Here is a 15790-nt window from a genome sequence, read left to right on the forward strand (position 1 = left end):
CAGGAAACCCCCTAACAAGTTCCAATCATTCCCATGGTCCCAAGAACTTGTGGCCTTTCGTCCTTATCCAAATCCTTGATATCCACACCACTAGCAATCAGTAACCGTGCCAACCCTTCGAACCCGTTATTCGTCGCAACTTGAAGCAAACTTGAACCCAATCTGCCTTTTTCATTGATATCTGCCCCTCTCTCCAGGAGGAATGAAACAGTTGCTTCCCGCCCTGACCTAACAGCCCAGAAAAGAGCACTTTCTCCACTGAGATCTTTTTGAGAGATATCAACGCCCATATCCAATAGCTGCTCAATTACTGCTCGATGACCGTAGAGCGCCGCCCAATGAATCGGAGATCCGATAAGGAAGCATGCGCCACCTTTTCCGTTCTCTAACAATAGCTTGACTAACGGCGCATATCCGCCCCGAACTGCCCAGGAGAGTTCTCTGTCCTCGATTGCGTTCTTATGAAGAAGTGGGGTGAGGAGACTCGCAAGACGGTGGTTTGTTTGGAGAAACGAATTGAGGTTATCAGACTCAAGGTCCCTGGAGATAACGAGGAGGAGTTCGTTGGGAAGTTGTAGTAATGACATTGCTTGTGTTCTTCTCCGCAGGCGTGAATGAAGCTTAAAGTCCCGTAAAACGTAAACGGGGGTGATTAGATACTTATACAAATTGTATCTCAAGCACCTTGGCTATGTTCCTATGGTACCTACGTGTCAATATGAGTCTTACCTTCTTTCGTGTGAAAATACTCGCGCGGCCGAGTTTCGACTTACTCACGTGACGCTATTTAGCAGGTTTTTGCGTTGCTCATAGGTCATGTGATTAGGTCGAAACTCGGCCGCGCGAGTAGGTAAGTAATCTGGAGATCTGGTAGATCATTGGTCGGTGACCTAGAGAGCGCTCGAGCTCCCCTCACCCGCCCAGGCCTTATCCTTATGCCTATCAACCGTGCAGGGATCCGAATCAGCGATCTCCAACTATCTGGCCCCGCAGGATCTATAGTAGCTTCAGGGTAACCTTCAATTCGCGAGTGTGCTTGGCGTCAACCTCAACCACAGACCATAGTGAATTACAGCGTGAACCCCCATAATACTCGAGTCCTTATACCCCTGGTAAGTTATATTTTACACATTCCACATGCGATCACCGGCTGACTGAGTGACTATGAAGCTTTTCGAAAAAGGCTAGCGACATATAACATCAAAAATGGCCGGTCCCGGAGGAGCTCACCACCCGATCCATATTCACCCAGTTCGCCCTCTCTATGCGATCTCAGCAAAGCTCCTGGGAGCCTCTATGTGGTTCTGGTTGATGTAAGAGCTCAAAAATCCACGATTCGGCTGGGTTGGTTCGCGAGGCGGGGTATTTGCGGATAAGGTTACCTGAAGCGCTAACGTAATGAACGTCTTTTAGGTACCGTGCAAAGAAAGATGGGGTAAATTCCACTTAATATCAAACTTAACATTGAGTATAGTACTAACTTCATCTACAGGCTGTTCTTCTAGGACTCAAGCACCCTTGGGATCACTAAATGTGACACAATGCGGAGCATTAAGGTATTTATATTTATAACAATTGCCCTCGAGTTCGACCTATGCTGATATCCCATGCTCGACACAGGAACCGTACTAGAACCTCACCATACATACAATGTATATAGATGGCAAAGAATTGCAACTAAACGTGACATAACATTCGTAAAAAGAGTGTACAAAGAACCATGTGAATCACGTGACCTGCAGCATATAGCGCCGTAACCGTAGCGCCTTGTTCATATCAACAAAAAACGGAGATATTAAACCGGTTTTGTGAACAAGTAATGGTAGACACCCCATGTATCACCCCCCTGCCATGCGAATAATTCGGCACATGCCTAGAGGCAATTAGTCAGTAAACGCTGCCGCTATCGTTTAGAAGTATATCGGACTACTATATTATAATACTTACCAGGTAAAAGACCTGCCAGCGGTAGAACCATTTATATTCCTCACCCGCTCCGTATGTCTTTGCCAAGGATGGCAACACCAAGCTTTTGCTTTTGTTCAAGTTCTTCAACCAGTCCTATAATTAACCAATGTAAGTTTCAAAAAATTAATCTGGTTATTGGATGAAAGGATGAAGACATACTTTAACGTCGGAATGGGTAAAAAAATAAAGCTTGCGGAAGGCTCAGGAGGCGCTTATATAAGCCTAAGATAAGGCTTTTATTTGATATAATCCTTTTTTGTAAATACGCCTACTGCAAGTAACTATAGGTGAAAAGCCTTATTTCGAAATAAGACTTTTTCCATATTTTAAGACTTATGCATTTTTTAAGGCTAATATAAGACTTTTTTCCAGATAAGATTATGTCCTTGGTGGTTCAAAAAAGTAAAAGAGAGGATTTGAACCTAGAGCATTGTAGGTAGAATGTACCTCATGCTACCCACTAAGCTATGGGAGAACTGAAATTTCTTTGCTAGAGGTAATATATAGGCAGGATAGCCGATGAAATGCTAGTAAAATCGGAAATTACAAATCTTATATAAACCTTATTTGCCGAAAAAGTCTTATTTGATAAAAAGACTTATCTGGTATAAAGGCTTAAATTATTTCACAACACTTAAACTAAATTAATGTGTATAGAGACCTAAAGATGTATATAATCCTTTTTTTCGGCAAATGATTACAAAAATTTAGGCCTTATATGGAGAAAAGGCTAAGGACACAATTTTTCGTCAAAAAACGCTCAAACATGCCTTATTTTGGCGATAAGCCTACTGCAAGCCTTATTATTTTACGCATTTCGACGGTAATGTACCTCGCAGGTCCTGGCATAATGATTGCCATTCACATACCACTGATTCTCAATATTCAAATCCCGTTGAAAATAGAGAAGTAGGTCTGCCGAAGGCATATTTCCATTATTAAAGAAGTGCTGTCCCATCCAGCCATCACTCCCACACTCATACGGAAACTCCCTATGAGCAAATATATGCACAAAATGCTTTCCGAGAGGCTTCAGCCATCGATTTACTTTCCCCATGAGCTTTTCATAGTTCTTCATGTGTTCAAACATCTCTATGGAGACTACTCTGTCGAAAGAAGCTGGGTCAAATTCATGAACAGCCACATTTGCTGTGACGATAGTCAAATTCATGATTCCTTGCCTCTTCGCTTCGGCGTCGATATACTCCTTCTGCGTCCGGCTATTTGAAAGCCCAGTAACCTCGGACCCAGGGAATTTCTTTGCGAAGTAAAGTGAACATGACCCCTATCCACATCCTATATCGAGGATTGATTGTCCATCCGACAATTGGGCACGTTCAACATATTTTTCGAGCATGAAAACCTCGGCTTCATCTAGGGTCGTTGAAAGGGTGGGATAGTAACACGCAGAATACTTCATCCGCTTTCCAAGGGTATGCTCAAAGACCATGGTGTCTACTTCATAGTGCTCCTTGTTTGCAATCTCAACGTTTTCGGCAATGGGGCGGGAGCGTAGAGAGTCGATAAGTGCCATCTTTGCAGAAGAAGCTTCCTCAAGGGATCCACCGGCAATGCTATTGAGTCGGTCTTTAAGCTCAATGCGGATACCCTTTCTGTAAAAGATAATCAGTTAATGAGTAATTACATGTGTTTGATAGATTGTACATGCCTGATTACTAGTTCTGGAAAGTAGCCATTATCGAGAAGCCATTCAGTAGTCATTATTGGAGGTTGTTGATATATATAGGTGCTTCGTGTGAGTACAACGAATTGTTTTTTTTTTTAAAAAAAGAAAATGTTGTAATGCTTTTATTCACTTCACGAAACGGAGCATTTGCTTTAAATATAGTCCTACATACATGTATGTAGTACACATCCAAGGTTACACTCACATACAGGGGGTTATATGAACCTTCGATCCCAGGGCCCGATGACGTTAACAATTCTGCAGAACGATCATGATTCCCATTAGGTCCAAGTATCTTTCCAGCCCAAACTGCCCAATCCGCCTTATTAAATAATGTAGGTATAATTAGGCTCGTACCTAGCCCCCCTACGGTGAGTAGCGAGCTGCTCGTAGGGGATGGGTACTATAGTACTAGTACATAATGTATGAGGATTCACCCCGGGGCGAGACTATTCCGAGCAGACCGTAAAGTTTAACGAAATGTACCTCATACATGTATAGAGTATAGACTGCATGCTGTTGAGCGTCTGCATCTGAAGTCTCAGGAGTCACAATCTTACCAGGAAAGTCAAGAATCGGAGCTCGTTGGTAGCACTATCCTAGGCTAGTTTTAATAATTTACAGGGGGGTGATGATTGAGTCTTGGAACCAGACTCACACGTATTAGGCGAATTATGTACTCAATCCTAGAGTGAACTCGGACTAAAGTTAGGAAAGATACATGTATTGTATGCCTGTTAAACCCTAAACCTGGAGTATTAACCTACATGTAACTACTAGTACTTATTTATTCCATCATCTAACACAAATTTTCCTTTGTCCATAACTACATGTAATTCTAATACTGCCAAAGCCCAAACCAAGACAAAAGTACCAAACAAATACAGACACAGATCTAACACCAGCAATAAAGAGAAATATTTAAAAGACAATCTAACTTATCCCCTTAAGTTCTTTAACTATAGAAACATTCCTCAAATACGCATTTCTTGTTCAAGGAGTTTGTATAACTTCCTCTTTTTACTCTTAGGGCTCAGCGTTAACTTGACCTTCCCGATGGCCCTAGCAAGTTGTGGGAGAACATAATGTTCCAAGAAGTATGATGCCACAAAACCTGCTGCTGCAATACCGACCAAGAAGAACTTGAACGACGTTGCCGTTTCGGTGAGCTGCATCAACCTCGAAAGCCAATCTACTGGGTTTACAAGAAGGTAGGTAGCGAATAGAGCTGTTACTGTTACGGTGAGGACGAAGGGAACTGTAAAAAATTAGAAGATGGCTAACAGGTTTTTGACGAGACCGAACTTACGGTTGTTTTGTATTCGTTGACGGAATGGCGGCCCGACACTAAGGATGATACCTGCGAAGATATACTGATAACATGATACTAGGAAAAGAGTGGTATTCTCGGAGTTGATGATGTTTGATTCATTATCATCAATTACCGGAGGTATATACCAACTTTGCCTCTTAACAACCTTAAAGCAAATAAATTGTAGTAAGAATGCTAGAGCAATCTGGCCTAGCAGAGGTGTGAGAACCTTTCTAGACACAAGACTCGCTGTTGGTCTCTTAGGACAAAGGACAGGGTAGGGTCCGCTCCATCCCACTGTGGTTCATAATAGTTAGTAACGACGAAAAGATACAAGGGCGGTTCAACTTACTAAAGACAGCGATAGGAAGAATCAAAAAAAGATCAATAAATAAAAATTGGAAATCCCCAAGATTAGAAGCAGACTTGTAAAGAATACTGACGGATGTAAACTGAATAGCAGAATACAAACTCATGTATTTGAAACAACTGAAGCTTGTAACCAACGCCGCTCTCCCCTCTCTAATGACCTCAGGAACGCAGGAGATATCAAAAACTCTGCTTGTAAAAGGAGCTGCAACGGATGCTTCGGCCTCAGACAGAGAGATCCCAACATCTGCAGCCTTTAATGCACCACAATCATTCGCTCCGTCGCCACAGAATCCAACGCAATAGTCGATACTTTGAAGCTTCTCAACGAGTTCGTGTTTTTCATCTGGTGACATACGTGCAAATACTTGTCCACGCACAAGCATCTATTTACAAGTTAGAATATTTCAATCTTATCTGAATTATGGTAATTCGAAAACTCACGCGATGAAGGACTTCCTGCGGGGCGTAGTCAATAACCCATCTGAAGACCTCGCCGCTGACCGCTAACGAATAACCTCGGAAGTTACTGATCTGGTATGGACCAGAGACGTCTTGATCTGTTGATAGAGGTGAAGGCATAAGTGTGTGCTCATCAAGTGTATAGATCCTGTTATCGACGCTCTCCCATCGTAACCTCCCGTGCGGATCTCGTGCATCTCCCTCGATGAAATGCGGGACGAATATGTGTGTCTCCTTGTCTACTAGATTGCACTCCCTCGCAACGCTAATAGCTGTTAAAATATTGTCACCAGTGCACATAACCTTGCGGATAATTGCCTCTCTCAACTCTTCGATAACCCCCGTGGTCTGAGGCTTTAGCTTATTCTCGAAAATGATGAACCCAACAAAATCAAGGTCTTTCTCAGCATCTGTTCGCTTCATCTTCTGGGCCTTGATCCAGCTAAGATTTTCAATGTGTTTAGTAGCACACGCTATAACACGGTATCCGCGATGCGTATAAAATGATAAAAGCTCCTCGTAATCAGGGGGGACTATGGAAGGTCAATTAATACACAGAAAACAATATTAGATAAAGATTGAATTACTGACAGCTCTCAGGGCGACATATTTCTTTCATGCATTCTGGGGCACCTTTGAGGTAAACGTTACCACCGGAAGCTCGGAATTGTTTAACAACAACACTAGTACGACGCAGCTGTGAAACAAACTCGAATTGTTTGAATATTCCTAGCTCCAATGGGGAATTCTTCAATAAATTAGCCTAGAAAATTATGGTTGTTGGCGGTGAGTTTACCTGGCCGGTCAATTCGTCGTGGAATTCGCCACCAGCACTTATCTCCTTCCCATGCGGTGGTCGAACTACTGGGGGCGAAATCCCAAAGGCCGTGCTATCATGCCCATTGCCCTCATCTGCGCCGCGTTTTTTGCCTTCTCCCTCTTGAAAGGACCACCCTGTGAATTCAAACATTTTTAAATCAAGTGGATCTCCGAGAAGCTCGTCGTCCACAAGCCTTAACGAATGACAGGTTGTCATGGTGTAAAGAACTCCCTCATGGGTTTTGAGATCCGCTGTGGGATCACGCTCAAATGGCCCAGGAAGAAGAGACGGCGCATCCTTCAAAAGTTCAGAGAAACTGGAAATTATAAGTATTAATATTACTCGTAATGGATGATAGATCGTACGTATTATTATGTTTGTCAACAACACGTACACCAAGTACGTCCAACCCATCTTCTGTTAAGGTCCCAGTTTTATCGAAACATACGACATCTAATTTTCCGCCAACGTTGACCCTCTGTGGGCTGATGCAAAAAATCTTCTTCTTCCTCAGCCGTGAAAGTGCAAAGTTTGTCCCGATAGTAAGTGTAGCTGGCAACGCAGGAGGAACCACAATAGTGATGAGATCCAAAGCCCTGACAACTACCAAGTGCCATGCAAGCTATTTACTATTAGCATATTGTGGCTTAGACTGAAACTACGCATCTACTTACGCCGAGATGAACGAAATTTATAAAAGATACCACGAACCCACAAGCGGCAATGAGACCCATCACCGCAATGTAGTAGAATGAATCGCGATAAAACTTGAACCCTGAAGGCTTTGGGAAAAGCATCGAACGAACCAAGGCACCTTTGGTCGTGTTGAATCCCGTTCTGACAACTAATGCAAGACCCACAGCTTCTTCTTCAGCCCCATCCTGGGGTCTCCGGGCACGTACAATTTTTGTCCCACAAAACAAAAAATGACGGGCTACCTCAGGGAGAATTGAGGATGATGCTAGATTTAATAATCCAAGCGACTCATTTGTACAAGGAACCTTGGAGACGGGTACAGATTCACCGGTCAACATGCTCTCATTCACAATGGCATCACCTGCAAGAAGTATACTGTCGCATGGGAATAAAGATAGTGAAGGATCGGTGATTTCGTAAACATCACCGGGAACCAGGTCCTCTGAAGAGACATAACGCCCTAGAGAAATAAGCAAGAGGCGATGAATATGGACTATCAAGACTTACAAAATCCGTTTCTCAACACACGAACATCACACACAAAGCGAGATATCTCGCGTAACCTACGCATAGTCTATAAAATAAGTAATGCGTGGGGTAAAACCCATTCTCGAAAAACTCACCGATTTTGTTTCGAGCAGGGTGCTGGTGATACTGAAAGCCGATATGAGGAATATACAGGCGGCGTAATAGTAGTAATCATCAATTGACCAGAGAACCAAACTAGCAATTTGAAAAACGTAAAAAGGATGGAAGGCCTGAAGAAGATTTGTTCATCAGTTTTTACACCCCTCAAATCACAAGGCCTCTCAACTCAAGCAAGGCCGACGAACCTCGTCCAACAAAAGTTGCATAACAGTTTTTTCTTCTATATCTATAACATTTGACCCAAAAACCAAATTCCGCTGCTCTTTCTCATCACCATCAATACCAGACCGAACAGCCCTTACATCGACCCAGTTTGGATCCTTCCAGCTATTATTAAGCATGAATTTGTCCTGTAATGGGTGATAAATAAACCTGATATAACGATAATCCAAACAACGAAGGGAGTTGATCACTGGATCGTCATCCTCATCTGGATTAAACGGTATGGCAGAAGACTTCTCATGGGCTCCAAAGATCGTAGAGAGAGGCTGACCGTAACGGCGTATTTGAATATTTTGGACGCTTAGTTCGTTCCATTGATTTTCAACAACAACCCAATCACATTCTCGGACTGTCGATGGTTTCCCTACCAGCCGTATACGCCAGCGAGGAATCCACCGTAGTAAAAGCCAGCCGATACCTAGAGTGATTGTTGATATAGCCAAGTATAGCACATATCCCAATCGACTTGTAGTAAATCCGGCGACTACAATGGTCAGATCTTCTGTAACAATGTAGATTTTCTGTGTTGTTCTGAGTGAATCGCGGTGGAATGCTAAAGAATCCCTATGCTCAAGTAAAGGGTCTTCAGCTGTGACTGAACGATACGAGGACATTCGTCGTAGCGGTGCAATCTCCTCAATATCTCTGTCAACATCCGACGTGTATTCATCGTCATCCAGAAACACACTACCATCTCTTTCGTCCTCCCAAAGACTCTCTTGGTCATCACCGCGTTCCGGCTGGTAGAAAGAGTAGCTGACATTTGAATCCGCTCTCGAACGGCGACGATGCTGGAAGGAGGATACGCTCGACGCAAGACTTTCAGAGGTAGGGCCAGCAAATACCTAGATATATTAGGGCCGAGTAACACTAAAGGTAAGCAGGAGTAATACTTCATCTTGTGCCATTTCAACCTCGCTGTAAAAGCTTGCATTGCTGACATTTGAGTCTCTGCGGTAAAGCCCAGGTCTTCCGTGAGTGTCTTGAGCTCGACCATTCTCCATCGATCTACCTTCATGCCCACTCCGTCGACGGGAATGAGAGCGGGAGTCTCCCATCTTGTGAGGAAATTCGCGTTTTGAACGAGATCCGGGATTTGTTTTCTGGGGTATAACTAGTAAGGATCGGTGATTTGAGTGAGAAGTGAGGCGAGACGAGAAGCCTGGCGGCAAAGTATCTTGAATTTCGTTGCAATGAGAGCACAGAGCCCCTGTAGAATATGTAGAATACTAGTAGGTACATGCACATTTATGTACTAGCGATGCCGACTAAAATGGCCAAAATTTCAGTAATTGCTGAGTCATCATTAATATGCTAGGCTGCTTATGGGACGCTTCACTTCTCTCCTCCCCAAGGCTTTATTCCGATAGACAGCTCATGGGAGGCCTCACTCTCACTTCACTCCTCCCAAGGCTACATCATGTAGAGTAATACCCTGGGCATTTCTACTGAAGCACAGTGCAGCTCGGGTTAGTGTATGGTATATATATATGCCGGCCGGTGTTACCACCGATTCATAACCTTAGAAAGGATTTACATACATACATGTAGTTGTAGAATTATAGATCATAGTTTATGTTTCTACTAGTCTTCATTTATAGTTATCCTTCCCGTAGAGAGCGTGCTGAGAGTTCGTATACTTATTTTCAGTAGGTTTTCAGGCTCTGGCCTTATATGTAGTCGACCAATCGTTGTAAACATGTGATAATGAACATTAAAAAGTGAACGACCCGCATGAAGACAATTCTACTCTCATATTGGCATGGATCCTAGATTATCCAATGCATAGCCTGGTGAAATCACCCATAGAATTGTCACTACTTCATGGGTTCTGATTCGGTACTTTACTGACTTGATACTCCATAGAGTGCTTCGTGGGGTCTGACTCGGTGCTAACCATGGTGTATAATTCGGTACAGCGGTAGGTAATAAGTGATGGAACGGCCTGAGACACAGTGATACCTGTTCTGGGTAAAACGCCACCAACGTAAGCTGTTTTTAGGTATAACTGTATCTCAGGGCGTTCCATCACCTATTACCCATCGCTGTACTACATGTAATCATGGAGTATGATTCGGTTAGAAAAGTATGTAGGTACATGTAGGTACGTGTATTATCCCAATAACGGCCTGGCCAGCTTGATAGCAAGTCTCCGGGTCCCGTGACTCTTAACCTTGGCCCTCCAACCAAGACTTTTAGTAGCTCTTTGGGACAGTGCTATGACAGAGATCTGCTGAACTGATTCTAATTAGGCTAGCTCATGCAATGCTTTAAATCTTATCAGATGATGGCGGCTGCAGATAAGACCATCTAGAAAGTTTCCCCCGCCACCCCACCAACCGACCTGCATCCTACAGCCAACATTCTGCTGATATCGATATATCTGCGACCATGACTCTATCAACTCTTCCCGGGAAGCCAAATAAGAAGGGTGTTTCCCTCGCCCCGGAGCGCGAACGATACATGCAAGCGTGCGCAGACGTCGCACACCATCTCATCCAGCTTCATGAGGAAGACAATGGAGGAAAAGATGTTAATCTAAACGCCTTGAGAGGCCAAATTTCAAAGAAATACAAGCTGAAGATGATTCCACCACTCACGGCGATCATTGCGGCTATTCCAGAGCATTATAAGAAATATATCGTTCCAAAGTTAATAGCAAAGCCGATTCGTATGTTCACCTAAGACCTACTTGAAGGATTAACTTATGGTTTCATAGGTACAAGCTCCGGAATAGCCGTCGTTGCAGTTATGTGCAAACCACATAGGTGCCCACACATCGCCTACGTTAGTGATTCTCCCCGCGGGTCTTTGTTCGTCGTCACTTATATTCTTACATTCTTATAGACAGGAAATATTTGTGTATACTGCCCTGGGGGACCGGATTCCGACTTTGAATACAGTACTCAATCGTATACTGGTTACGAACCTACATCAATGAGAGCCATTCGTGCTCGTTACGACCCTTTTGAGCAGGCTAGGGGTCGTGTTGACCAACTGAGGCAACTAGGACATAGCGTTGATAAGGTTGAGTATATAATCATGGGGGGAACATTTATGTCACTTCCCGAAAGCTATCGGGATGGGTTTATCGCAAGTTTGCACAATGCCTTGTCTGGTTATACGGCAGAGAATGTTGACGAAGCTGTCCAGTGAGTATGGGATATTTCCCTCGGCTCTAGATTTTCCTTATCTAATACACTAGCTTAGATTGGGAGAGCAGTCTCAAACCAAATGTGTCGGAATCACAATCGAGACTAGACCGGATTATTGTCTGGATCAGCATTTGAGCTCCATGCTCCGCTACGGCTGCACAAGACTGGAAATCGGTGTTCAGAGTCTCTACGAAGATGTCGCTCGAGATACAAATCGTGGCCATACGGTGAAGGCCGTGTGCGAGACCTTTAGGTTGGCTAAAGATGCCGGTTACAAGGTTGTCTCACATATGATGCCTGACTTGCCTAACGTTGGCATGGAAAGAGATCTCTATCAATTCCAGGTATTTACATCAGATCCTCTTTCTCAATGAATTAGTTTTAAGAATATCTAGGAATACTTTGAGAACCCAGATTTTAGAACAGACGGGTTGAAGATTTACCCTACACTGGTTATCCGTGGAACTGGCCTATATGAACTCTGGCGAACAGGTCGATACAAAAATTACACACCCAACGCTCTTATTGATCTCGTAGCTCGCATCTTAGCCTTAGTACCGCCATGGACCCGTATCTATCGAGTGCAACGCGATATCCCCATGCCTCTCGTTACATCCGGTGTCGAGAATGGAAATCTCCGTGAACTGGCTTTGAGCAGAATGAAAGACTTCGGCACTACCTGTCGTGACGTGAGAACCCGAGAAGTTGGTATACAGGAAATTAAGAATAAAGTTCGTCCTGATCAAGTCGAATTTATCAGGAGAGACTACACCGCAAATGGAGGATGGGAAACCTTTCTCAGTTATGAGGACCCAAAGCAGGATATATTAATCGGGCTTCTCAGGCTGAGGAAATGCTCGGATAGAACCTTTAGGCCAGAGCTTACAGGACAGCCGACGAGTCTTGTAAGAGAACTACATGTGTACGGTTCTGCTGTGCCGGTACATAGCAGGAACCCGAAAAAGTACCAACATCAGGGATATGGGACATTGTTGATGGAGGAGGCCGAGAGGATTGCAAGAGAAGAGCACGGGAGCAAGAAGATCAGCGTGTAAGTGAATATTTTGTCACCGTGAAACACGGGATCAACACAAGTACTGACAATTAGTTTAAACAGAATCTCCGGTGTGGGTGTCAGGAAGTATTACGCAGGTCTCGGATACTTTTTGGATGGCCCGTATATGTCCAAAATGCTGGATTACGATGATGAATCAGATGACGAATTTTAAACAGTATATTTCATTCCTTTACTATTCAACATACTTTCATGTATTTATATATATGAGCGCGGATTACTAGGAGTTTTCGCTTAAAAACAAAAATTACTTAATGCATCTTAGCGAGCAAAGATCTAGGATGGCCCATTTTGTCTATCGTGTCCGCCATCTCGTCAGTATATGACGATCGCACTCCTAATTTTCGTAGTACATGTATAGTCCCGGAACCTTTAAACCTATATTCCTCTCATAGGGTTCTGCTTCAAAAGCCAGAGTTAAGTACGAGACTAGTCTAAAAGCGACTTTACATGCCGTCCTAACCCTGGATATCGACGGCCCCTACCCGGTAGAGAATTTGACAATAACAAACTCATTAGAGATTACCATGAAGGTTGCAGGCTTCAAAAGTGAATTTTTGGAAAAAAAAACCACTAGCAGTGAAGCTATGGCTAACTGGAAGGCATGAGAGTGGGAAGGGAAGAGGGAGAGTTGCAACTAAAGGGTAGAGTTTGTTAGCGACAATGCGACCTGGGAAAGGTTTACACGGACGGTTGGATCTAGCAAGGCCCGGTCTATAGGTCCATAGGTCCATAAAATGAAGCCATTAGAGCGAGTGATTCTTTATGAAGACTTGGCATCAGCGCCTGTCAGTCAATAGAACTAATAAGCGCGCTGCGTTGTCTTTAATTCCATGTAGCAAAACCAATAGTTGTCTAGATAAATTGTATATTGCACAGAATCTGGCTTAGAAATCGTCTATGATAGCATAATCATCCCAAGATAGCGGGTTTAGGCAATCTCTCGGGGTTACCATATGGCTGTTGATTCCAAGAAATATACATGTCGTAGCGCAGATTCAGGATTGCGTGCTCACCAGACCTATTGATATCAGGATTATCATTAGCACCCCTGTTATCAGCGTTGCATGTAAATAGTTATCTTCATATCATTTTGATGTTGTGTTCTATGACGCGGATCACGTCAATTCAACAAATACTAATAAGGAGTTATTGTCTTGTATATCTGGAGTCTGTAACCACACTGCTACAATTTTCTAGACGACCCATCACTATGATTTTATCCCAACATGTTTCAGAGGAAGAACAATCGCTGTTTTGCGCTAGACCGCCTTTATGGCCATCATCATCAAATTCATCAACTCTTGGATATGGTTCTACGGGTATAGGGTCTTGCCCAAAAGACAAGGCCAGCCGTGAAACGAAATTAGTCAACCAAGATGATGTGCCAGAAGATGCTGCAGTTGGTAGAAATTTGGGCTGGACATCTGCTGTTATGATGATATTTTCTAGAATGATTGGAAGTGGAGTATGTTTATATAGAGAGGCTTAATTTTGGTGTTCATTTAATAGCTGGTTATAACATTATTAGGTTTTTGCGACACCAGGAACGATATTGATTACAGCTGGTAGTCCAGGAATGAGCTTAGTGCTATGGACTGTAGGTGGCCTTATTCAAAGAATTCGGGAGATCTAGGTTGTTATATATTCATATTTCTGACCTCATAAAACCTAAAGCTCGGATCACTAATCAGCTTCTGCGGTTTGGCCGTTCTGTTGGAGTTCGGCACGATGCTTCCAAAGAGTGGAGGAATTAAGGTAAGAGAATATATGCTTTGGTTCTAATTTCAATTTCAAAAGTTCGACTTACCTATTACTCTTCTTAGCTATATCTCGAGTATGTTTATCAAAAACCAAGATTCCTAGCCAGTACAGTGTTCGCAATTCAAGCATTACTCCTCGGTATTACTGCGAGTAACTGCATAGTATTTTCACAATACATACTATATGCTTTGGATATAGAGCGAACAGCCTGGAATCAGAAATCACTTGCTGTCGGTGTTATTATCCTGGTGACCTTAATTCATGGATATTCTCTTAAAACAGGTAACTGCTAGACTGCATGCACCTAGAGTGAACGCTTGCTTAACTGTTTTAGGGATATGGATTCAAAACACTTTAGGATTCATAAAAATGTTCCTGCTACTGTTCATGGTTCTGACGGGGTTGACCGTACTCATTACTGGCAGAACTCGATCTGGACCTTCTCAGCTAGAATTCTCACGAATTTTTGAAGGCACCGAAACAAACTTGAGTTTATTATCGATGGCGTTGTTCAAAGTTCTATATTCATTCTCTGGTTATGGTAATGTGAACAACGTGATGAACGAAGTCAAGAACCCTGTTAGAACTCTGAAGTCAGCAGCCCCCGTGGCAGTGATAATAGTGGCAGGGACATACCTACTTATCAATTTGGCATATTTCTCTGTGGTGCCCATTAAGGAAATTAAGGGATCTGGGCAGCTTGTCGCAGCTTTGTTTTTCACTCGTGTTTTTGGATATGCTGTGGGGAAAGTATTGCTTCCAGGCTTGATTGCTATAAGTGCCCTGGGGAATTTATTCGTGGCGATTTACTCTGAATCTCGCATTAATCAAGGTACATATACACAAATTAATCCCAGAAATACTTACAATCTGGTTCTCCAGTCATTCTTACTTACATTCTATACTTCTATAGAAATTGCCCGGCAGGGGTTTTTCCCGTACGCCTCAATCATCGCCTCGAATAGACCATTTAATTCTCCCTTGGGTGGCCTCATAGTTCATCTAGTCCCTTCAATTCTTATGATAACACTTCCTCCGGCAGGGGATGTCTACGCATTTATTTTGGATGTTGTTGGATACCCCGCACAGTTCACATCGATTGCCATTGCAATTGGCCTACTTCTTCTCAGAAAGCGAGAGCCACATCTTAAAAGACCTTTCAGGGCCTGGAGTCTGGCGGTATATGTTCAAATCTTGGTTTCATTGGCCTTACTGCTATCGCCGTTTATGAACACAAAAGAAGGGAAGGGGGACACAAGCTTTTGGTAAGTTACTATATCTTCCCACTTCTAGTCCTATTCGCGTGAGAAGATAGTTTTAACATTTCAATTTTATTTTGTCAGGTACGGGACTTATGCTGTGGTTGGGACATCAATGTGAGTTCCCTACATTTCTTCTACTGCTTGCATAGAGCTTGCTAATGCAGAACTCTCTGTAGCTTGGCATTTTCCTTCCTGTACTGGTTTGTATGGATCAAACTTCTACCTTGGTGGAAAGGATATACATTGGAACAAGAAGTTAGTGTTTTAGATGATGGAACAACTGTGAAGCACTTAGTTAAGTTGTATTAGTGATGAATAAGTTTTTACTACAGCTGGGAAGTGACCGAGTC

General features: G+C 43.1%; 4 protein-coding genes across 4 annotated transcripts; 1 reads left to right on the forward strand and 3 right to left on the reverse strand.

Moving 5' to 3' along the window:
• Positions 1 to 11: 11 nt before the first annotated feature.
• Positions 12 to 587, reverse strand: H6S33_009198 (uncharacterized protein; the record flags this gene model as incomplete). The annotated part of the gene is made up of 2 exons (XM_044840567.1): positions 12 to 74; positions 141 to 587. The coding sequence occupies 2 exons, from the start codon at positions 585 to 587 to the stop codon at positions 12 to 14; spliced, it is 510 nt and encodes a 169-aa protein (XP_044698013.1).
• A 1208-nt stretch (positions 588 to 1795) lies between these two features.
• On the reverse strand, positions 1796 to 3690 carry H6S33_009199 (uncharacterized protein; the record flags this gene model as incomplete). Its single annotated transcript, XM_044840568.1, has 5 exons — positions 1796 to 1873; positions 1948 to 2061; positions 2801 to 3188; positions 3384 to 3581; positions 3638 to 3690. The coding sequence occupies 5 exons, from the start codon at positions 3688 to 3690 to the stop codon at positions 1796 to 1798; spliced, it is 831 nt and encodes a 276-aa protein (XP_044698014.1).
• A 939-nt stretch (positions 3691 to 4629) lies between these two features.
• H6S33_009200 (uncharacterized protein) lies at positions 4630 to 9242 on the reverse strand (the record flags this gene model as incomplete). Its single annotated transcript, XM_044840569.1, has 12 exons — positions 4630 to 4913; positions 4965 to 5264; positions 5320 to 5722; positions 5781 to 6331; positions 6390 to 6546; positions 6595 to 6934; positions 6984 to 7240; positions 7293 to 7774; positions 7822 to 7888; positions 7938 to 8072; positions 8148 to 9029; positions 9078 to 9242. The coding sequence occupies 12 exons, from the start codon at positions 9240 to 9242 to the stop codon at positions 4630 to 4632; spliced, it is 4023 nt and encodes a 1340-aa protein (XP_044698015.1).
• A 1333-nt stretch (positions 9243 to 10575) lies between these two features.
• On the forward strand, positions 10576 to 12568 carry H6S33_009201 (uncharacterized protein; the record flags this gene model as incomplete). The annotated part of the gene is made up of 6 exons (XM_044840570.1): positions 10576 to 10855; positions 10904 to 10971; positions 11032 to 11336; positions 11395 to 11683; positions 11735 to 12390; positions 12457 to 12568. 6 exons carry the CDS (start codon positions 10576 to 10578, stop codon positions 12566 to 12568), a joined length of 1710 nt encoding a protein of 569 aa, XP_044698016.1.
• Between the last annotated feature and the right edge of the window lie 3222 nt (positions 12569 to 15790).

Source organism: Morchella sextelata (assembly GCF_020137385.1).
Source record: "Morchella sextelata strain SCLS chromosome Unknown scls_3, whole genome shotgun sequence".
Taxonomy (NCBI): domain Eukaryota; kingdom Fungi; phylum Ascomycota; class Pezizomycetes; order Pezizales; family Morchellaceae; genus Morchella; species Morchella sextelata.